The 23,514-nt window shown below is 41.2% G+C and overlaps 2 protein-coding genes across 2 annotated transcripts; both read left to right on the forward strand.

Annotated features, from left to right (window-relative positions):
* Positions 1 to 2,402: 2,402 nt before the first annotated feature.
* On the forward strand, positions 2,403 to 15,532 carry LOC137287436 (uncharacterized). The gene is made up of 2 exons (XM_067819706.1): positions 2,403 to 2,488; positions 12,007 to 15,532. Exon 2 carries the CDS (start codon positions 12,025 to 12,027, stop codon positions 12,985 to 12,987), a length of 963 nt encoding a protein of 320 aa, XP_067675807.1. The 5' UTR covers positions 2,403 to 2,488; positions 12,007 to 12,024; the 3' UTR covers positions 12,988 to 15,532.
* A 769-nt stretch (positions 15,533 to 16,301) lies between these two features.
* Positions 16,302 to 21,580, forward strand: LOC137287422 (apolipoprotein D-like). Its single transcript, XM_067819692.1, has 5 exons — positions 16,302 to 16,481; positions 19,183 to 19,310; positions 19,614 to 19,684; positions 20,078 to 20,170; positions 21,170 to 21,580. The coding sequence occupies exons 1-5, from the start codon at positions 16,365 to 16,367 to the stop codon at positions 21,298 to 21,300; spliced, it is 540 nt and encodes a 179-aa protein (XP_067675793.1). The 5' UTR covers positions 16,302 to 16,364; the 3' UTR covers positions 21,301 to 21,580.
* The last annotated feature ends 1,934 nt before the right edge of the window (positions 21,581 to 23,514 follow it).

Raw genomic sequence — 23,514 nt, forward strand, 5'->3', positions numbered from 1 at the left:
TGTACTTCACAGATAGACTTGCTAAGGAATGAATGCGTTTGTTTGATGTGGCAAATAACTTATTTCATCTCTTGTGGATACAATATATATATTTTTGGTTGAGAAAAACTATAAAGTTATTGAGAAATTGTTCTCTTAGAAATAAGTAGAACAGATTACAAAGCAGTATTTTATTTCAAATATTTTTGTCATAACGTTTGGGACAAAGTTACTATGTGATTAAGTTTTGGAACAAACAAAATGCATCCTGTAGTCCTGGTGGTGTCTTGTAAATTGTAAAATAAACGCATCGTACATCTAGACAGGAGATGGGAATAACGGGAATAGCCAGGCAATATGCAACTTTCACTGTCGGTGCATATCATGTAAATATAAGAGATCGGAGTGGTATTGCGATTTTTTTCAAAATGCCAAACTGGAATATGCCGATGTCCCACGAAGACATCTGACCTCACTCTGACGGTGTTTCTGGAAGGTCACTGTCTTGCGTGTTTAATTATTTGCCTCTGTGGGTGCGTGGATCTTCTCACATACCATTAACAGCCGATTTATCTAGGGGTATCTCAGAGGTTGAAGAATTCGCTCGCCACATCAAATCTGTTCGTTTCACAGGAGGGTCACAAATTTGTGAAGTCAATGTCTCTTGTCCATGTCGTCGATTTGCTGGAGAAGTTTTAGATGGGGATGGAACCTCTTCTGTTTAGCTGACCGGTTATGGTGTTACTGTTACAGTAACATGGTCACCTCCAAGATTCTTTCACTTATATGCAAAATGCAATCATGTATGTGAATCTAGGTGCTCGTATTAGCGAGCTCAGTCAGTACTGATAGCCTACGAAAATACTAATAGTATATACAATGTATATTTTATCATGGAAAACGTCGTTAATAACATAGCGGTTTTTACAGCTGATTTCGATAGATTTACAGTATGGTTCAAAATTATTGAGAATAGATAAAGCATTTCATATTATTAAACGAGAACAAATCAGATAAAATTGAATGTATTGTGAAAGTGAACTGACCTTTTCATGTTGTGTAGGTAACAATTTAATATTTTATCAAGTCTCCTTGAGCTTCACGGCACAGTCTAAGACGGGTAGGCATACTTCCTATCAGAGAGGTTAGTGTCTCGTGAGTTATGCTGTCCCAGTATCGGACCACTTCTCTCTTCATGTCTTCAATTTTTGTCAACCCCTTTTGATTCACACATTCCTTCATCATCCCCCAAATGTTCTCAATGGGATTTAAGTCAGGACTATATGCAGGAAATGGTAATGCAGTCACATTTTTCTCCTGAAACCACTGCTTGGCATGTTTTGCGGTGTGTTTAGGATCATTATCTTGCTGCAAAATCCAGTCATTTCCATAAAACACATGTGCACTTGGAAGGAGAAAATTATCTAATATGTTAGTGTAGCGTTGACTTGTCAGATTTCCCTCAAACACACACAGCGGGGTCGTTCCTAATAAGGATATCCCTCCCCATACATGAAACTTTGGGCTGTATTTAGGTCGTCGATACAACGGTGCTGGCGCAGACTTTGTCCATATTTTCACATTATTGGGATATACCCATATTGAGCTTTCATCAGTAAAAAACACATTTTCCCAGTCAAAGTTTTCATGTGCCAAACACCACTCAACACTCCTGTCTTTATGTTCTTGTTTCATGAGAGAAGGAATTCCAGTCTTTTTCTCCCATCCAAGATCAATCAAATTTCTTCTAACTGTAGATTTTGATACAACTGTTGATCCCCTTTCTATCATTACATACCTGATGTTGGAGATGCTTGCCCTTTGCTTTTTAGACGCTAAAATTCCCAGCCGGACGCGATCTGAGAAGTCCAATTTTCTGGGTCTCCCTGCTCCTTTCTGGTGCCCAAAATCCTTTCCCTCTTTAAAATTCTTCCTAATCCTATACACAGTAGAAAGAGGAGTTCCTGTTCTCTCTGCCAGTGTATTTACATCATCAATTCCTTGATTACACAACTCAAAAATCAACCTTCTTTTATCTTCAGCAGACATTGTTGACAGTGCTGAGGAAAATGACGTCTGCTACAAATTCAGGGGAGGTAACTCTAATTGTACTATACTCAGCAGGCCAAGATGAGTTACCTCCCTTATACCATTACTTAGTTTTAAGTATCAGTGAATCAGTTGAGGTGTTAGGATAGCTCAAAGTAAGAAGAAAAATTCTCAATAATTATGAACCAGACTATAGTATTCAAGACATTCAATGTTTGATATAATCATTGAACAATAGTGTGAGGCCGCAGTGTGCAGAAAACGACAATACCTAACACCCTGGCCGTGTGTGGGTCAACGTTTATGGTTTGAAAGCCCGGGCAAGTCTATGTGAATCGTGTTCAACGAGGAGCGTCGCTGGTCTCACTGTTATCACAACACCGCGAGGCCGAGCGGCGGGATGCCCACGGCGAGTGACTGATGCGCAGACACACACTTTAGTGGAATACTTATACCTAAGGTGGGTATCTAAAACCGTTCTACACGTGTATCTATCGGGCTAGCACTTCATGGTGGAATTATAGTTCCCTCTGTTTGTCGTACATGTGTCTGAAGATGGTATTTTGTATTTCACTGAGACTCTAACAGAATGTTGTCAGTACTGTTGTTGTATATCTGATGTGACAGAATGTTGTCAGTACTGTTGTTATGTATATCTGATGTGACAGAATGTTGTCAGTATTGATGTTATGTATATCTGATGTGACAGAATGTTGTCAGTACTGATGTTATGTGTATCTGATGTGACAGAATGTTGTCAGTGCTGATGGTGTGTATGTCTGATGTGACAGAATGTTGTTAGTACTGTTGTTATGTATATCTGATGTGACAGAATGTTGTCAGTACTGTTGTTATGTATATCTGATGTGACAGAATGTTGTCAGTACTGATGTTATGTGTATCTGATGTGACAGAATGTTGTCAGTACTGATGTTATGTGTATCTGATGTGACAGAATGTTGTCAGTGCTGATGGTGTGTATGTCTGATGTGACAGAATGTTGTCAGTACTGATGGTGTGTATGTCTGATGTGACAGAATGTTGTCAGTACTGATGTTATGTGTATCTGATGTGACAGAATGTTGTCAGTGCTGATGGTGTGTATGTCTGATGTGACAGAATGTTGTCAGTGCTGATGGTGTGTATGTCTGATGTGACAGAATGTTGTCAGTACTGATGTTATGTGTATCTGAAGTGACAGAATGGTGACGCTGCTGATGGTGTGTATGTCTGATGTGACAGAATGTTGTCAGTACAGATGTTGTGTATGTCTGATGTGACAGAATGTTGTCAGTGCTGATGGTGTGTATGTCTGATGTGACAGAATGTTGTCAGTACTGATGTTATGTGTATCTGATGTGACAGAATGGTGACGCTGCTGATGGTGTGTATGTCTGATGTGACAGAATGTTGTCAGTACAGATGTTGTGTATGTCTGATGTGACAGAATGTTGTCAGTACAGATGTTGTGCATGTCTGATGTGACAGAATGTTGTCAGTACAGATGTTGTGTATGTCTGATGTGACAGAATGTTTTCAGTACTGATGGTTTGTATGTCTGATGTGACAGAATGGTGACGGTGCTGATGGTGTGTATGTCTGATGTGACAGAATGTTGTCAGTACTGATGGTGTGTATGTCTGAAGTGACAGAATGGTGACGGTGCTGATGGTGTGTATGTCTGATGTGACAGAATGTTTTCAGTACTGATGGTGTGTATGTCTGAAGTGACAGAATGGTGACGCTGCTGATAGTGTGTATGTCTAATGTGACAGAATGGTGACGGTAGTGATGTCGTGTATGGCTGATGTGACAGAATGTTGTCAGTACTGATGTGTGTGTCTAATGTGACAGAATGGTGAAGGTGCTGATATTGTGTTCGATGGATATGATTGAGAATGACGATTCAGTAATCGTATTCGTGGTTTCTATGAGTGTATCTCAGTGCACTTATAATTCCAATGTATATTTCTGTCATCACTTCAGTTGTAGCGGCGATAAGTGAAGCGTTATTATAATTGTTTTAGTGCTAGTGATGCATGGTGTTAGTGTGCTCTCTTTTGCATTTTGTGTGTACATACAAGTAGTAAGACGACGAATAGAATATACATGGCTATACATACCAGTAGACAATCAGTCAAGACAAGTCGATATGAAACCTCTTTCCATCGATTGGTGTGTGCAGAAACCTCTCACAAACTCGCTTGTGTCGACCGCTGAAAATAGCATTAATTCAACATTCCCGATAACTTTGAGTCCATGAGGTTACGTTGCATACGAATGTGTACGTTAAACTCGCTAACCTTGAAACAGTTTCATGTCAGATGTGTCTCTGCTTTACATACGGGATACAGGGGTGGAGGGGTAGCTTTGTGGATAATGCGTCCGCTCGTGACGCCGAAGACCTTGGTTCGATTCTCCATATGGGTACAATGTTTGGAGCCCATTTTTTGTGTCCTCTGTCGCGATATTGTTGGAATATTGTTAATACAATATGAACATCTGTTCGTGTGAAGTGAATCAACACGGTGCTCTCCTGGGGTATTAGAACCCAACACCTGATGTTTCATTACATATGTTCACACAATTAATGTACTCCTACAGAAATATGTCGTTCTGAATCTGACAAACCAAGTTACTAATAACATGCTTGTAAGCCATCAGAAGACACGTACTTCGCGTTCAATGCAAAACAAAAGAGCAGACCGGGTGTGACGCCCGTCATTCCTGAACCCAGCATGGTTCCAGTCAAAGCAGGGGAGACGCACAGTTACTGTATATAGGCAACCATTGTCTCGATGTCACCAAACAGTGTACATTTCAATCCGTCGGTAGATACATACGCTCCACACATGCAGGTAAAGGACCATGATAACAATAGCCCGATGTAGGATGATCTAGAATCGGTTCAACATCTAAATGAACAGGTACTCATACCACGTGTCTTAATTAGGTTCAGGTGCGGAACTTTGTGTCGATATTGAGGCAGACAGACACCTTTGAAGGTTTTGTCCTTACATGAATTGTATATTCCCGAGAGTAACGTCCTGGCTCTGCGGGGTGGCTATGGGGGTATCTACCACACGATTGAAATGCATTCAGTTCCAACGTATTATTGTTAGGCTACTTATTAAATATTTAATGGGTTTGGTGTGCGTCTTGTCGACTTTAAATATATCACAGTTTTCAGGACCTGTTTCAATTGTAAATGATCTTGATCTTAAGGGATGAGATTCGGGATATAGGGGATAGTGTTTCGCGCTTCTGAAACAGTATGTCAGTGTTTCAGTGCCTAAACTCTGTCTCGGTGTGTGAGTGAGTGGGTTCAGTTTTAGGCCAATAGTTTTCCAACTGTAAATAATCGAGTCTAGACCAGCAATCCTGGGATCAACAGCATGAACATCAATTTACGTAACTGGGATACGATGGCATGTGTCAACCACATCAGTGAGATCAACCACCCGATCCCGTTAGTGATATCAAACGACAAGCACGGGCTACTAAAGATCAGTTCTAACCCGGATTTTCACGGGTTCTAAAATCTGAAGACCGTCAGGGGTTACCAGGGCAGAATTCAATTCCTACAGTGGCGAGGTCCATGAGATGTGATATGGACAAACCAAGGATCATAATCAGTTAGAAAGTGGGATTAGAAGCAACTGCCATCGGATCCTGGTGCAACTTAGATTTATAATCCTGCTCTGTTAGTGGGCTTGGACGTCATGTTACATACTAGTGGGTGTCACAGAACTGATTACTTCTGGTTTCCATACCACATTAAGCTGATACGCTGTGGTAAAACTTTAATACTGTCCAAAGTGGGGCTCAGCCAATCACTTATTATATTCAACCCAATTTTGCAGTCTGAAAGAAACAGTCGGATACATAGCACGTGATGTGTGTGCCTCCCACGCGTTTTTTGTCTTAACGAGCTGACAACCCTGAAATGTGGCCAGCGTGCGCATTGTTTATTAAATACAGATAAATATTCGCGCCTGACATGTAGTTACCCAAAGGGATTAATGAATATTACACTAAACCAACTGCACTCAAAATCCAGACTCAATGGATATTCCAATATCAATTATTCCTGTCAGTCTAATCCAGTTACGGTTAAATCGTGTATATAGGTTTCCGATTGGGGGTTAATGCCAAAGAACAAGAGATTTTACAAGGGAAGTAATTTGTCTGGATGTATGTGTTTACTGAGACCCAGTAAAATAGATTGTTATCCCGTAGATCAGGACGCTGTTGCGTCGTCAGGCAGGAGAGACACAGTTATTTGAAAGAAGATTCGAATGGCATGGTGCACATTTGAAAGACACTAGATTTTGAAAGACATGGGATGTGGGTACGCTGGAGTTCGGTGCACATTTGAAAGACACTAGATTTTGAAAGACATGGGATGTGGGTACGCTGGAGTTCGGTGCACATTTGAAAGACACTAGATTTTGAAAGACATGGGATGTGGGTACGCTGGAGTTCGGTGCACATTTGAAAGACACTAGAGTTTCAAAGACATGGGATGTGGGTACGCTGGAGTTCGGTGCACATTTATATAACATATGTAACATTTGTGTAGAAGGTCAGGGCGCAGGGGTGGGGTGGGGGTCGGGGGTGTTTGGGTGTTGTGTGGGGACCGGTCGGGTGGGGTGAGGTGGTTGGTGTTACGGTGAGCATAGTTATGGAGATATCTGGGTATTATGAATGATATCGGGGTGTTTCTAATGATATCAAAGAGAATGATTCTTTATTGATATTTGATATTCGATTAGTTTTAATGAAAATATTCGATCACTTATTCGGGCAGATGTAACACCAGATCTATTCCATTACGTGCTTTTGTTTAACTTGACTAAGCAAAACATGACGCATGGCTCCGGTGTCATGGGCAGAATGTTCTTTCATCTTGACTAACAGCTGGCATATTAGTCTCCAGTATTAGGTGTATTTCCTGGTAAGTTTGAGTGTAAAGTGGAAGGGTGTCGGTTTCATTACTAGAAAACCTTTCAAACGACTTGTTTATAGAACAAAATTATTGAAGTGTTATGGAAATTGCTTGTAGGGTAAAAACCACTTGTCTAAAAAGTTCACTATAATGACATAATGTTTGTTACAAAAAAAAACAACACTGATTGGGGGAAGTGAAGGTCTATACTGCCACCCCCACTCATCTCATTCATTACACGCCTTAATTTCACCAAGCGTACAACATTGGGGGAGTATTTTGGCTGTATCAAATGTATACTACTCAAAACAAAACAAAAAAAAAAAAAAAAAAAAAAGAAAGGCATGGGAAGTATTTTTCTATGTAACCTTTTAATTTGAATCATTGGTGTCTATGTAATCATTATATCTATGGTGAATGCTGTCTACAAACATTTTGAGTTTGAGTTTGAATCCATTGTCATTGAGGACAACTCGACAAACCGCACCAAAATCTGTTTTCCTCAATAAATGCAATTAATTGTGAACGGCAGGAAATTCATGTGTTTCCTTTTGCACGCACATTCCATGCATCATTTCCAAGAAAGGTCGGGGGGGGGGGGGGGGAGGGTTCAATGCTCTTGCGACAGTTGACAACCATATATGTGCTGTTAAAGTCATGTCTAGACTTACTGAGGCTCAGCGCAAAAATGCGATTGGTCATTTGGAGGCAACTCAATGTGTCACAGAGAACGATAGCAAGACTTTGGCATCCCTACCAGCAGCAAGGGCCAACAAGTGATAGCCCCAGGTCTGGTCGACCCCGTGTGACCACGCCCGCTCAGGGCAGTCTTATTCGACTTCGATATTTTCGAAACAGGTTCACCACAGAATCAACTTCTTCGTTCCAGAAGACCTTTGCGAGGACCTGCCCTTACACGTCAACATCGGCAACAACGCATACAGTGGAGTTGCCATCATCTCCCATGGTCATTGCAAATGTGCAGAACTGTTATCTTCAGTGATGAGTCACGTTACATGCTGCGACGCCCCGACGGAAGTGCAGGTGTATATCGACGTCGTAACGAACGCTACGCTGCAACTTGCGTACAGAAAGTGGACAGATTTGGTGGTGGTAGTGTCATGGTTTGGACTGGCATTTATGCAGTGGCAGGACAGATGTCATTTAGGTCCAGGGCAATTTGACAGTTCGACGTTACCGTGATGAAATCATCAGGCCTTCCTTTCATGAACCGACAGAACGTCATTTTTTAGCATGATAACACTCGACCGAATACAGTAAGAATAAGCAGTGATTTTGTTGCCCAGAACAACATCCAGGTTCTTGATTGGCCCTCACGATCACCGAATCGTAACCGTATTGAACATTTGTGGGACGAATTGGATCGTCGTGTGAGACAGCGTGACCCTCAGCCACAGATGTTACCTGCTCTGTTTGTGACTTTGAGGGAAGCGTACCAACTCATTCGCAGGCACTTCATCCGGAATCTGGTCCAGTCTATGGGACGCCGATGCCAAGTAACCATTGATGCTAATGGTGGCCCCACAATATACTGACTGCTCTGCGGCCTTCACCTTGGAACATTCGTCATTTGTGACGTACAGTTTTTTGCAGCACTGGACCGTTAATGTTTATTCAGGTTTTCTTCATGACTGCCCTGTATTACTGAACCTTAAGTGTATATATTGATAACAATTTTCAGCTATGCGTTTCTTTTGTTTTTAGTAGTTTACTACACAACGTTTAACGCCTGTGTTTGTAATATTAGAACCTACATTCGATCTTCGACAGCTATATTGACCATATGAAGCACCTTTATTATGCAGCGGGTTTATTATTTTTAAGAAACTATATTGTACAACATGCAGCGGATATATTATAATTATCAGACCCATGTATGCTGGTTGTATCAGCCCCCATGTACGACGTACACCGGTTGTATTGCTTATAACAAAACCGTTTTTGCAATGCCCAACAGTGTGTTAATATCAACTGGCGTTATAGAACGTTCAAGAATTTTTATCTAAACACGTTTACAAAAACTGTAGTAGTAAGTAGTAGCCTGTCTATATCTCTAAATCGGAAACCATATACCTATGTCTAAATCAACAGCGGCCGAGAAGCACAAGCAGTCGGCCATGTCCGCCGAGGCAGATCCAGTCGGCCTGTGCCTTGCGGCCATGCTATTGTAAGAGGCTTTACCAGGTTCCTCTTGACACAAATCCGTTCTGAGTGAGAATGTCTGTCATCGGGCTAACCTGCACTAGCTGACGCTGTGTTCCGTATCAGATTTATATTTTGGTCTCTGTGAGATAAGTGATTAAATCGACCTGGTCAGGTACATATGGTGTTTGTATCTCAGACTCTCTGCCCTGAAGACGTGGGTGACATGGCAAGCATGGCCGCACCTCACAGGTAGGAATCAATCAGACTCTTCATGTCCGGCTGAGTGTAGGTGTGTATGTTACCTGGCAGTTGCTTTCATTACGAGTGGTAAACGTCGTACAACACTCAAGAGTCCAACCTTTGTTTCAAGCCATGCACATCGATATCTGATTTCAGTATATCATGCAAAGATTGTTTCACGTTTACGCTTTTTGATACCACATCTCAACACTAGTCTGCAGTCATTAAATGCGTTTGCGGTAAAGGTGTTTAATTAGAATAAAACATTTTCAAAAGAGTTTATTGCCCACCAATTTATTATGTTTACTGTGAAATATAAACCTGAAGGGTGGTTCTCACTATATATTAGACACGGCTTCTGTTCCCGGAATAACCGCATTTCAGGATTTTGTTTGCTCCCAGCTTTTACTTTTTGTGAGAAAGATCTATTTCCCGGTTTTACCCTTTGTAAGTAGGACCTCTTTGCACATCTCACGTTTTCCTAACTCTATATCAGCATCAACATTCAAATTCTGTGAGTGTTTGCAATCAATTAAAAAATATAGTTGATGATCAAGTTTAAAGTGCAAATGTTTTCCCTGTCAGGAATGGAACCACATCTGCCAGGTTAATAAATCGACGCTATACATCACGGCCAAGGGTCGACAAAGATGCCGCTGTTAAATACTACTCGTATTTATAGTTAGGCCTACTGTCATTGATTTCAGTAGCGCCTCCGTTACTGATTTGTAGCGTCGTTAATTACCCACCTAATCATCGAATTACCCATCACTGACGGTTTAAATGCATAATAAAGCACTCCTTCTCGGTCATGGTTGCGAAAGTAAGCCCTCGACCATCCGGTGGAGGGCAGTAATGCCTCGAGTTGTACGCGCTGTCGGTCTTACTTCTACTCCACCATCCGGTCTCGAGTCTTTCTTTCCCAACCATAACATCGGAGTCGTGCTTTATCCTACACCTAACAATTGGGGGCTTTGACGTAACAAAACGTCTTGAACCTTGCTTTCAGCGTAGGATCAGTTCCAGTAGATGGTGATTACGTTTTCATTATTAAGCACTGCCAAGAGTTGACATATTACAATCATATTTCGCTTTTGCATCATAATTTGTTTTCGAACATGAATTATTCCTTCATGGTACATCTGAAAAAAAATGCTGGTCTGAAATGAGCTTTAGTGATTGAGTATGGGTTTGTGCCACTTTCAGCAACAATACAGCAATTTTACGGCCAAGAGCGACGCAAATGAGCTCCAAATATTGTACCTATTGACGGAATCGAACCCCGGCGTTCGGCGTGACGAACGAACACGTTAACTGTTAGGCTAACCAACACTTCACCTTTTCCAAATGAAGTCGCCTGATACATAAAAATATGGATGTTAGGATTAGTACCTCATTTAAGAAATATAATATACAAATATCTACACAGCCAGTTTTGATAGACATTTCTTAACTGGTCACACATCAAAATGCTAACGATTTATACCGACAGTAATGTTGAAATATTCCTAGCTAGACTTCCATCTGTCCGTGTTTGATCTGTAAATCTCCCATAACTGCGACTTGAAGGTGTCAGGTCCGGATTACAAGTCAATAGAGATTTCCACCTCACGAGGAATGCACAAACAATGTAGAGACCACCCGATCAATTCATCAATGCCCAGTAATACACCTCCAGTCAATCCGTCAGCAGAATGTGACGGCGAGTCCGCGTCAGTACACATTGGGTAACATGTCTTGACACTGCCATTCTTCATATGCATAACAACCCGTCAAGGTGGCACATAGATACAGACAGGCGTGAAGATCTCAATTACTTATAACAATCCTGAAACACTAAACCTGACGTTAAGAGGACTTACTATTTCTTGGAACTGGGCCAAGATGCTAGACTGCGCGTGAAGTCAGTCGATATACTGGTGTATCTACTATTTCATGCGCTCCTTGGGTGAAAGCTGAAGGAAACGGGGATCGCATGGACATTCTAGGGCACCTCCCACAGAAAGGATGTTTTGCGATAAGTCCGATAGATATGTCTCTTTACATGCCCATGTCTTATGGTGCGAGTTGGTCTATCTATCTTCATTAATATTTTTGAGTATATTTCTTGCGTGAAGGTATTGAGCTTTTAAGGCTGTGCCATTGTCGCATGTAGAACAATACCGCATGTGGTGACCGGTTAGAATTGATCATCCGGTTGTGAGTATTGTCATACAGAATATTCCAGCAGGATCACGGAAACCACATATAGCACCTATGTTGGATTTGTGGTCCCAGACAACTCGTGTCAAGAATCAAAAGGCATCATATTGTAAGACTTGGTGACATTGCAGCGTAACCTGTAGATCACTGGATTGACTGACCACAATCTATTACTTACAGCACGCCCTGTAAGCTTCTGTTCAGCAATCCGATCAAGATACAATGACACGTACGAGTTAAGTCTTGCCGGAGTATGATTTGCGATCTTAAATTGAAAGGCAATATGTATCCAGGTATGGACAAGACACACACGGTAGTTTAATATCTAACACGCACATACTGATGTATCCAGACTCGTTGAAATTTCAAGTGGATTATTATGTTCAACATTCAATTTAACTGTCGTTGTTGTATCATTCCAGGACTGTGAAGCTGTAAATATGGATTTGGATAAAGCAAAAAAGAAACCTCAGTTAGGAGAAGGACCATTAAGAATAGACCACAGTGACGTTTACTTCGAGAACGACCGTCTAGCAGAGGAACTAGGCATATTCAATGATATTCTGCTGAAATACAAGCATCGTCAGCATATCAACCGTGACGTAGAGATTAAAGAACTGAGGAAAACCTTGGGCGGGTTTGAAGCTATGAAGAAGTCCGCTCATCACACGAAGACGGAGTCACGGCCGAAGACAACCCCGGCCTACATGAAACGCCCACAGAGGCCAGTGAGTACGGCCTCACAAGCCCGAGTTGTGAAGCTGAACGTTCACATTCCTGACGATTCTGACTCTGAATGCAGCAGTATCGGTAGCAGTGATGATTCTTCTGTGATGAGCAGGAAGGTTGTGTCTAAGACTAAAGCTCATGTACAGCCCAAAGTAATATCGAAAGAAGGTCTCATTACAGCACAACTTGCAAACCGGAAGTTTCCCTCTTCATGGTATACTGATGTTCTGCTCCCATCCGACGCTGTTGTCAAGAAAACGACACCTACACCAAGTTCCAGTATAGGTAGGAGCAAATCTGCCTGTCACAGATCGAAAACAAGACAGAAACCTACTCGCGCCAATGCAGACGACAAAAACACAAATGAAGCAGCAGACGATGAACCAAGTCTCGTCTGCGGTCGCTCTAAATCGGCTGTCCTTTCCCGACGGAAGCTGATTCAGATGACGAATTTAGATCACGCGCCTGACCCGGAAGAGAAAACTGAACCTGTTGTGGCATTACGTGAGATGAACAGAATTCAGAATGAAAGGCTTCAAGTTCGTGTGAAAATGTTTTTGGATTCCTTAGACGAGCTCAAGAAAAGACAGGCAGCTGCACGACATTCCAGAAGAATGAGCAACATCTACGGCAAAACTGGGTTTTATGATGACCAACAACCTTTGTGGAGATAGATGCAACGCGTGCCACTGTTGATGTTGGTCACGTCTCAGCCAACTATACATTGTATTCCAACTACCTCACGGAGGTCGGTAGATATTCGTCTTTGGCTAAAGGTCATTTCGTAACCGGGTAGTGATGTCATACCCATGAACCTGTACCCACAATCTGAATATCGAACAGCAATATGTGTATGCCAGGAACCAGGACCGTTTCTTACTTGTTGTATTGAAACATTTGTGCAGGACCCAAACCTATATGGTGTTCCACAATGTGGAGGGATAAATACAATGACGCATGCTTAGGTGATGACATTGGAAGTTGGGACTCGCCACTCACATGTCATATGAAATGAAGCTACACGCCTCCGTGAGTTAGATCACTGTTAATCCAAACATTAAATGTGTTCAGTGGTCACAGTCTTACAATCTGACGAATAACATTAGCCTCTAGAAATTAGTTTGCAAAATACAAGTTAACCAAATACTGCACGAATCCGTGGTTATTAACGTATAAAACTCTTTGATAGCAGTATAGCATCACACTGTTATCAATAACAAGCCCGCTTTTGTTATCAATGATTTTTTTTGCAAATGGATCTTATGCTTTGAAAATCTGTTGAAAGGCCTTAACGCATCGCCTGTGGAGAGGACGTCGATGTCTGTATTTTGAAGTTTGTTGACTGAATTGAAAATGAGTTATTTGATCTTGATCGGGGAGGTTCATGTGAAGAAATACAGAGTTCTGTAATTGCTGAGTAGTGAAGTGACGTGGAGCCGCGGATTGCCTTGTGGTGTAAACTCAGCACACCGAAAATCCGGGTTTGATTATCAATGTAGATAGAGTGAGTGAAGCCGATGTCTGATGTCCCCTGCTAGAATATGCACTGTGGGGATTTTCTATGCGATCGGTTCTTGTCCCAGTGTGCCTAACCAAACCCAATGGCAAAAGGGTGTTATTGTACTGTAACACAAGATGATAAGCAAATGGCAGGTCTATTAGATTATTACGGGTATCGGGTGAGATAGGTTGTCAGGGTCTCCGTTCACAAAGCGCTAAGCTTCTTTCATCTTAAGACTGCCCTTAGTTTACATTTAAGTGGTCCTCTGTATATTTATGGACCCCAAATGTTAAGAGTAATGAGCGAGTGAGTGAGTTTAGTTTTACGCCGCACTCAGCAATATTCCAGCTATACGGCGGCGGTCTGTAAATAATCGAGTCTGGACTAGACAATCCAGTGATCAACAGTATGAGCATCGACCTGTGCAACAGGGAACCGATGACATGTGTAAACTAAGTCAACGAGCCTGACCACCCGATCCCGTTAATCGCTCCTTACGACAAGCACAGTCGCCTTTTATGGCAACACGGGTTGCTTCTATCTCGGACCTGTTAAGAGCAAATTGTTTCGATCATGAAAGATGTATACAATGGTAATTGTCCTGTAGCTCTACTACTTAGATACAAGTCTGTTGCCCACTAGGATTGCCAAATGCCCCCGTTCCTTGGGGTGTGGCTATATAAACGTGGAAACAACCAACCTACGTAATGTCATTTTGAAAGCCAAGGAGACATTTCCAAAGTTATATGTTGATGATAATAGTGAAGACATCGTATCACCCTATACCACAATTGATTGAAAAGCCCAGGCTCAGATGCACGGCATGGTTCACGGACAGTTCCAATGATTAAAATTGGTTGCTGCAGTGTTTATAGTTTTAGCAACCTGCTGTTTGAAATTCTATTCAAGCATATTTGACGTCAAGATTTTGCCAAAAAAAATGCATCATACTAAAATCTGGGGAATTCATGACATATCCTTCAAATATATTTTCCTCTGTGGGTAGAGTGAGTGAGTGAGTGTTTTAACAATATTACAACAATAACACGGGGAGTGCACCAGATATCGGTGGGGAAAATAACTATAGGCTGTTGCAGTGAAGTAGACATTAAAGTAATAATTTATGCACATAATTTATCCATGCCACTGTACATATTGCATAAGCCGCGTGGAGGCATGCATTAAACCGCAAGTTCCATGGTGCCTTGCATTTGCATGGAGATCTACCTTCAGTAGTTGGCGATCTATAACCTGTTTATATTGTATTGTATTAACAGTAAGGAAGTTTTTTTTTATTTACAAACTAGTTCACTAAACATCTTCAGTATGGCCAGATAAGTAATTATCGGTTAAAGATGTTGTATCAGGAGGACACTATTATTTTAGAATTTATTAAAGATTATGTCCCTTTTGTATTGATAAAGATACTGAATAAGAAGACCCTGTTTGTCTTTTGTAATGTCCATTTATCTCAATGATCTAAGTAATGACACAAGTCTCGGAACTGCCCCGGCGTTCCCAACAGCATGGCGTTTAAAGGGTTAATGTTATTAAATGTTATCATCGGATTGAAAAACATATGTTTCCTTGTCCTAAAACATCCCACCTATTATTGCAATATATGATGCTGATATATACATTTAATTTAATTTACATGTATCTTTGCTTGAAGATATTGTCACATGCACTGTTCGGAAATAAAGACGCTTTCCTTCGGACATAAAGACACGGTTATTGTAAGACCATTTCTTGATGTCATCCATGCGTTATACTTTTATGAGGATGACTTACAATCAACTAACGATGTTTGTCATTATTCATTGTCAAACACTGTCAAAACCTGTCAAACAATTTCTGTCGTACCCAACCTACTGGAATGTTTTGGCGTGTCTTATCAACAGGTGTTGTACACTAAGCATCAGATGTCAGCGGCCGTGTCCAGGCAGGCTACGACAGACAGAAATTTGTTTTACTTAAAGGGGGAATGATCCTAGCCCATTTCCGACCTGTGTCAGATGGTTGGCCGGTGTCAAACTGTGACACAATGCGTGTGTATTCTGTCAGATAAAGAACTGTCGGATGAAGATGCGCAGTTAAGTCAGTGTTCCGTACACTTTAATTACACTTAATTGGACTGCCTCACCATAGTTAAATTAAGATCTTGCCATTAAGGCACCAACATGAGTTTACAACTCTGTCTTTATTCGCGTAGTTACATTAAATCCCAGGGTGGGTTTAATATAGACATCCTGGTATGAATGCATGAGTGAAAGGCGTTTTTCGCCACAGTCAGCATCAGTACGCATGTTTTACTGTAGCGTGTACTGTGTCTAAGGCAACCTATGTAAAACTAGTCTGTAGTGAAGTTCAGTAAACAGAAAACATAACGTCCTGCCCTACATATGACCTTCATGATCAGGGACACCCAGCCTTTCCAATTAGTGACCACTGATTGTACGTGGCCTACTTCTCTTCTACTTCCACAGCACAGATAAGTTTATGTGGCATTAATCTGCTTGCCAGAGTTCAGCGTGCTCTGTGTGGGTGAAGATGAAGACAGTGTTCTCTGTGGTGCTGCTTACTGTCCTGGTCACTATCCAAGGACAAGTTCCTGCTCTTTGGCGATGTCCAAATGTACCCGTGCAGGTCAACTTTACGCTGAGTGAAGTATGTAAAACGTTTTCTTCCACTAAATGATTGTTAAACATTAAATTAGTAACATTTAAGGTCTGTAACGGCGAATTAATAAACACCCGCTTATCGTATATAATGGTTTATGTTAATAAATACAACATAAGGATTTGGTTGTGATGCTTAAACAACTGAAATATGGTAATATTCACGTTTTCGAGCCCACGTGTATGGGTGGGACAAGCTCATTTAAACAAGTATAGACTGTAAATCCTTCTGGAGTTGCCAAGTAAACAGTCGCAGCCATGGGTAAATATCAGGAGCACTTTTCACTATTGCTTAGTCACATCATGCCCTGACTGCAGAAACACAGGCGATGCTTGACTGGGAAAACCGCACAACAAGTATGTTCATGAAAGGACTCGAGAACTTGTTAATAAATATTTACCATCATATTATTGCTAGTTGTCAAATGCAAGCTATTTTATTTGAAATGATTATGTCATTCTAAAGAATGTACATATTTTATATCACGCGCAAAGGTGTCCGGTGTGACCATCTCAAACTCTAGAACCTCAGTACATTTACCTGTACTAATGATGAGAATATTAATAATATCTTTCCAGGTTAGATATCCTGCTCCAAGCGCAAACTCATCATTGTTATGCAGGTTTCCCCAAGCAGCTGGGCGCGAGACCAATAGTCTCACGACTTATCCCACCGGGTACCCATTTTCTGTTTATGAACAAAGACAATTTTGAACAAACTCACTTGTCCACTTTTAGAACCGCATACACGTATGACATCTGTCTCGTTCTAAGGCAAGACTGTCCTTATTAATAGGGACGGACCAAAATGCTTGCTGAAACGTCACTGTTGTCATATTACAAGAAAGTCCCGCTGTGTATTGACTTACAAGACCAACAAAACTACAAGAAGCTGCATGAGGAACGTTCCGATAAGCAATAACTAACAAACTTAGAACTGCGGATGAAAGAATGGGTGAGTCTGGTTTAACAAAAAAAAAGGTCATTTTGGTTACTTCACGCCGTTTCAGCCGAGGAGGGGTCTTAGACATTCATTTTTACTATCAAACCTTCCACCACACGTATAGTGCTAACAAACCTAGAAACATAATCACGGATAATTGGGATTCGAACCCAGGAACCATTCTAGCGTCTTAGATCATAGGGTGAGTTCACGTGTAATGTTAGGTCGTTCCTAGTTCCTTCTGTGGCAATTAATCCTAGTTTATCTGAATAATATATGGAATTTGACACTAACTCAAACTTATTTGAATATAACACGCTGACACGGAGTTTCTGTCGAATGACGTATGTCGATGATTTTCCAAAGAAAACATACGCGGGTGGTATCATTACAGTTGCACATGACTTATGACGTCAGTATTTTCGCTAAAACTACAATTTTGGTATCTATCAAGTTTACAAGAAAAGGTTAGACAATACTGAACAGCAAAAGAAACGCAACTTTTCGTCAAATTGTTAAATAGAAGCATAAACACAAATGTTTACATTTATAAGATTTCAATTTTTTCGACACTTGGGTTTCTTTGCTGTCCAGTATAGAATGGATATGAAATAAGCCATACTGTAATGCTGTTTCTGATAGGAGTATCTCGGATGGCTAGCACTGTAAAACTTACTGTTTGCTAGTAGCCACGCACGTGCTCATTCCACCCCGAAACTTAAAATAATATGCCTTTCATAATACATTGACCTTTCAAGTATTTCCTTATAGGGTATATGACGAAAACAGTTCATTGTTCACAGACAGGTGTTTACTGTCTGTAAAAGCATCTACACCCACTGACATTAGCTGTTTATGTTCAGTATGCATTTGCAATGACACATTGTTGACTTTTCAACTGGATAACATTGTCGAGATGTAGCACAATCACCATATGGAATTGTCCTGCTTGCATGTTTGCAGAAGTCTGACGCGTTGTCGTCCAGGTCATTTTCGTCTGTACCTTGGAGCAGTTCCACAAAGTCACTTTTCATTCGTCACTACTCACCTCTTTCCATGACCTTAAGGTGACTTACACGTTGGATTAGAAAGAAACTGGCGTGTTCTGGGACTAGCCATTTTTCGAAACACACAGTTATTTTTCCTTCAAAATACATGTAGTGCTAGACTATTTTCATATCCGTGCCCGTTTGCCCTTAGACAAAACCAAGTCGCGGACGTGGCCACGAGAAGGGCACGAGTCGCCATCCGGCTTGCCGAAATAACACGAGTTGCGATGACTGAGAGGTGGATGTCAGCATTGACTATCGTTTAGCTCAAATACAGATTTGTTGATCCAGATTTGCAGGTTCAATGTCTAGCAACTGTTTCAAATCTTGCGTTCTACACAATAACATTAACCATATTGCATCATGAACTAACCACTCAATTAAATATAGCGATAGTTGGTGACTGACCGTATGAATGTTTCGGTCAGGTACACTAACATCTACTCCCTGAAATTAACATATTTTACAGAAAAAAATCAGTTTCTAAATTGTAATCATGAAATATAATGAAATGGAACCCAGTGACTTTTTTCATTTTTAGAAACTTTGGAACCACAGATCTTTGAATGGCATTGAGAAGTGCTACAAGCGGTGTATGTGGAAATCCAAATATTCGAGACTAGCATGGGCTTTCTTGGCTAAATTTGTTTGAGGGCGTACATGACAGATTAACTGACCGCATGTTTTGTGTGTTGTAGTACCTGGGAACATGGTATGAGTACGAGCGATTCTTCGCGATCTACGAGATCGGAGCGGAGTGTGCTCAGGCCAACTACTCCATGAAGGCTGACGGTCATGTGAAGGTGTTGAACTCAGGGCGCGGCAGGTAAACGAGCGGCCAATATACAGCAATATTTGTAGTACATACAGTATACAGCTGATTAGAGTGTATACATCTGTACTAAATGGCGTGTATTTACCATGCAGGTTTCGTTAGGCATAATATTTATGACAGGACTATAATTCATACTCCATAATTTCTGATGGGGGAAGCAGTAATCCTATTATCGTATCTACGTACGTGTATGCATATATACTGAGTGACGTGTATTGTGTCCAGATGGAAGCAAGTGTTCTTTCATGCATTTCTTTAAAATCCATAAAAAACCAATGGTACCATTTGTTTCAGATCCATTGAAGGTGATGCATACGCCCCTGACCCCTCTGTGCCAGCCAAGCTGCTTGTGAAGTTCTTCTGGTGTGAGTATAGAATCCCATGGATGTTCCAATGATATGATTACAAAAAAACGTGCTCACAACAGCGTATTGATGTAGCTGAAACAACACCCACGATGATTTGGGGACATGACTAGTGGATGGTGCCAGGCGAAATATCAGAGGTTGGCCTCGTGAAGATCCGGTTTAAAACTGGTCTTCAGCAACACATGCATGCTTGTAAAAGGCGACCAAAGAGATCGGGTGGTCAGACTCGCTGACCTGGTTGATCGTATCCCAAACAATGCCTTTAAAGTACAAATAACCAAACACGTGGGGCTTCAATATATTGTCGCGTATTCTTCACACAACAGGATCCAATACACTCGTCATATTCAAAGTTAACTACAGATTGAACTCACTCGCTGCGTGTTTCAGGGCAGCGTCCCGGCAACTACTGGGTGGTTGAGACCGACTACCTCAACTACGCCGTCGTCTATTCCTGCACAGAACTGTACTTCATGCACCTCGGTACGCTCTTACAGACATGTTTTACGTCGCTACCATTCGAAAAGCAAGATTTATGGCTGTCAGCCTCTTTATTGTGTATAATCCGATGGGTGATGAAATAGCAAGCATACGCTACGGAACGTCGTGTTATTCACAATAAAGAGGTTGACATCCACAGATCTTGCTTTTCTTATCCATTCCAGGTCTAAATGCCATTCAAATATTCGTTACCATTCGCCCAGAGGGGTTGTGCTCTGAGCCAGGTGCTCTTGTTGTACTGTTCTGTAAATGATACCGTTGTGAATCCGTAATTATTGTCTCTCTGCTGTGTCAGGAACATCAAAAACTAATTGGGGTAATTTCAACTAGCACACGATGGTCTTGCTGTTCCGGACTGGAATACATTTTCTGTCACTGCCAGTTTCTACCAGCCTAGTTTCCCTTTAGACACAGTGCGGTCAGACTTTGTTATAAATGTAGCTCGGCACAGTAAAATGGAATTGTCGGATGTTTGCCCTTGATTTGGTCTTGTCCGGGATTGAAATCTAGCCGGTTATGGAGGAATTCTGATTGAAAATGACAATGCACCATAGACCGATGTATTGCCATTCTCGTATGATAAATATCAGTAACCCATATGCTTCTTCCATTCTAATATATATCTCATATATTCCATTAACCCCTAGTCCCTATCATGGCTTCGTATCAAACATAGCAAGCCTGAAATTCAGCCGTCTTGTCACATTACTCTCATGAAGGAGGTCATATGACGTACGGACCTGCTCACTAGACAGTGGTCACGACGCTTCTCATACTAAGTTGTGTTAGCGTATTTCAGGGGTATATGTCGTGTTATTGAATAGAGATAAAGCAACCTGGATTATATTTAATGGTCGTGGACCACGATGCACGTGTGTCGATATCACATACTCTGTATGAGTTAAGTACCATGTGGTTGTTGGTCAGATGTCCCACAATGCACGTGTGTGTAGGTCTCACACTTTTCACTTAATGTTTCAGATACGGCGTGGTTGTTGACCAGAAGACGTGACGGAATCCCCGACGACTTGAAATACTCCATCTATAGCCGCCTGTCTTCATACGGTATCAACACCAGACACTTCAAGAAGACCAAACAAACCGGATGTTAGACTGGCGTTTTACCCTTGCGCTTAATAACTAGTTCCTTTTGTTATAGTCATCATCAAACTACCCGAGGTATACAGGGACTGTACAGTTGGCCGGAGATTCCGACACATGACAGACATTAAATAAAGAAACTTTACGTGATTCTGATGCAAGTGATGCAGTGGCTAAGAGATGAAATGAATGTGAAGAAATAAAACATTTTCTGATTGAAGCGCTCTCAATCTGTCTCAGCGTGGTTTTTCTAGACCGTTTGGTACAAAAACACACAATAAATAGTTCATAAGACTTCCCTTGCCATGTTGTCTCATTTCGTGACATTGAAACGTTGCCATTGCTACATCTGAGCGGCCCGCTCTTTGATCAAGTATAATGTACAGCATACTGCATACCGCGTCTTATAGTCTCTCTGCGTCGATATATACTCTTGAAAAAGTAGGGGATAAAAAACTTTCAATTTGGATAGGATGTGTAACCGTTAACAAACGTTTCAAGGTCAGACATCTTATGAACGCACCACCATTTCCCCTTTGTAACCACAACTAAACACAACGCATCATATTCACGTGCACACCGTTGTAGCCCCATACACGTGCATGGGGTCCCATTCTTGATTTTGACGAAATCACTTAGAACATTAATTTTGACACTCACCTTGCATCACACATTTGTTAGTGTTTGTTTCTAGTCGTTTTAAAATGAAAACCGTACACATACAAATTACATGCCATACACCAATCATCTTTCAAAAGCGACTACATTCCAAATAACTATGGTCGTAAGGAAGTGCAAATGGTGATGCACTCTCAAAACATTCAATAATATCATGTCAACATTGACTGACTCCGATAAATCTCCTAAATATTTTTAATCGTAAATACAAAATTGAACATCCCCTACGTTTGTTTGAAGAGTATATGTACTTGAATATGAACCCATCAAGTCAAGTGCAACAGATATGTCAGCTCACGTGATTAGCTAACTGGACAGTATGTGGTACATGTCAAACCCAGATCACCGAGTTTCAGGCTGAAAACAATTAGTCTGTTGGATTCCTTTCTATTTGAATTTACTGCAATCACTAACAGCCGTTAAGGTTTCTTGAGATATTTGAAATATAGAATAAATGTTATCTTAAAGATAATGACCCTTTGGTTACACTTCACTGTCCAGTCACAGGGGTAGTAACGTATAAATAGTAACACTTCAAAAAGCCATCCAAAACATGTTTGGAATTCATGTTGATTTAACCATGACAATTGCTCATTTGAAAAACCCTCTGATTTACATGTCTGTACAAGTATGATCCTGGAATGTTTAATTCTGAATTTATTGGTGATCATGAACATTTGAAATGTCATTTTGCGTGTCTTACAGTGTCAATACCAAGTGTAGGGTCCGTGTGACTGGATGACAGCCAGTATATCCCCACCTCTCTTCCGAGCCTTTGAAGGGTCAGTCAACGCCAATGCCACCAGTGAAACAGCTCTCAGTTTGGACCATGTTACATGCAGGGGGATCCATTCATGCCCCAGATATGCTCCAAAGAGTTAAGATCGGGGCTCATTCAGTCATGAGATATGTCATGGGGTTCTTTGTGTATGGATCATTTACTCGAACTCCAGTTGGAAAAACACATATAAGTAACGATGTGGTTACATTTGAGGCGCCCTTAAAATCTCTTAATTCGTTCCAAGTCTCTGCTCCATACCACAATTCCAATTGCCCCGAGGAATTGGCGTGTTAGTTATTCCGATACTCGTGAGTTCAGATTTGAAGGGTGGTACGTGGTCTGACAGGTGAGTTAACCCGCACGTGGTGTACGTCTAATAATGAATAACTTATTTGCTATTTAAAACATCGTTAATTCGACGTTTTATGGTCGAGTGGGTGAGGTTAGTTTTACGCCACATCAGCAGTATTCCACCTATATGGCGCTGGTCTATAAATAATCGAGTTTGGACCAAATAATCCAGTGATCAACAACATGAGCATTGATCTGTGCACCCCTGTCTTGAGTCAACCAAGCCAGAGAGCCTGAAGACCCGACCCCGTTTGTTGTCTCTCAGTTACAAGGATGGGTTACTGAATATCAATTCTAACCCGAATTTTCACGGGTCTATAGTAAGAGTCGAAGGCATTTTTATCATAACATCAAAGCGCAAGATGAATCGGATATACATTTAATACACACTGTTTTGCTGCCCTGGCGTAAGGCC

Source organism: Haliotis asinina, chromosome 6, assembly GCF_037392515.1.
Source record: "Haliotis asinina isolate JCU_RB_2024 chromosome 6, JCU_Hal_asi_v2, whole genome shotgun sequence".
Classification (NCBI taxonomy): domain Eukaryota; kingdom Metazoa; phylum Mollusca; class Gastropoda; order Lepetellida; family Haliotidae; genus Haliotis; species Haliotis asinina.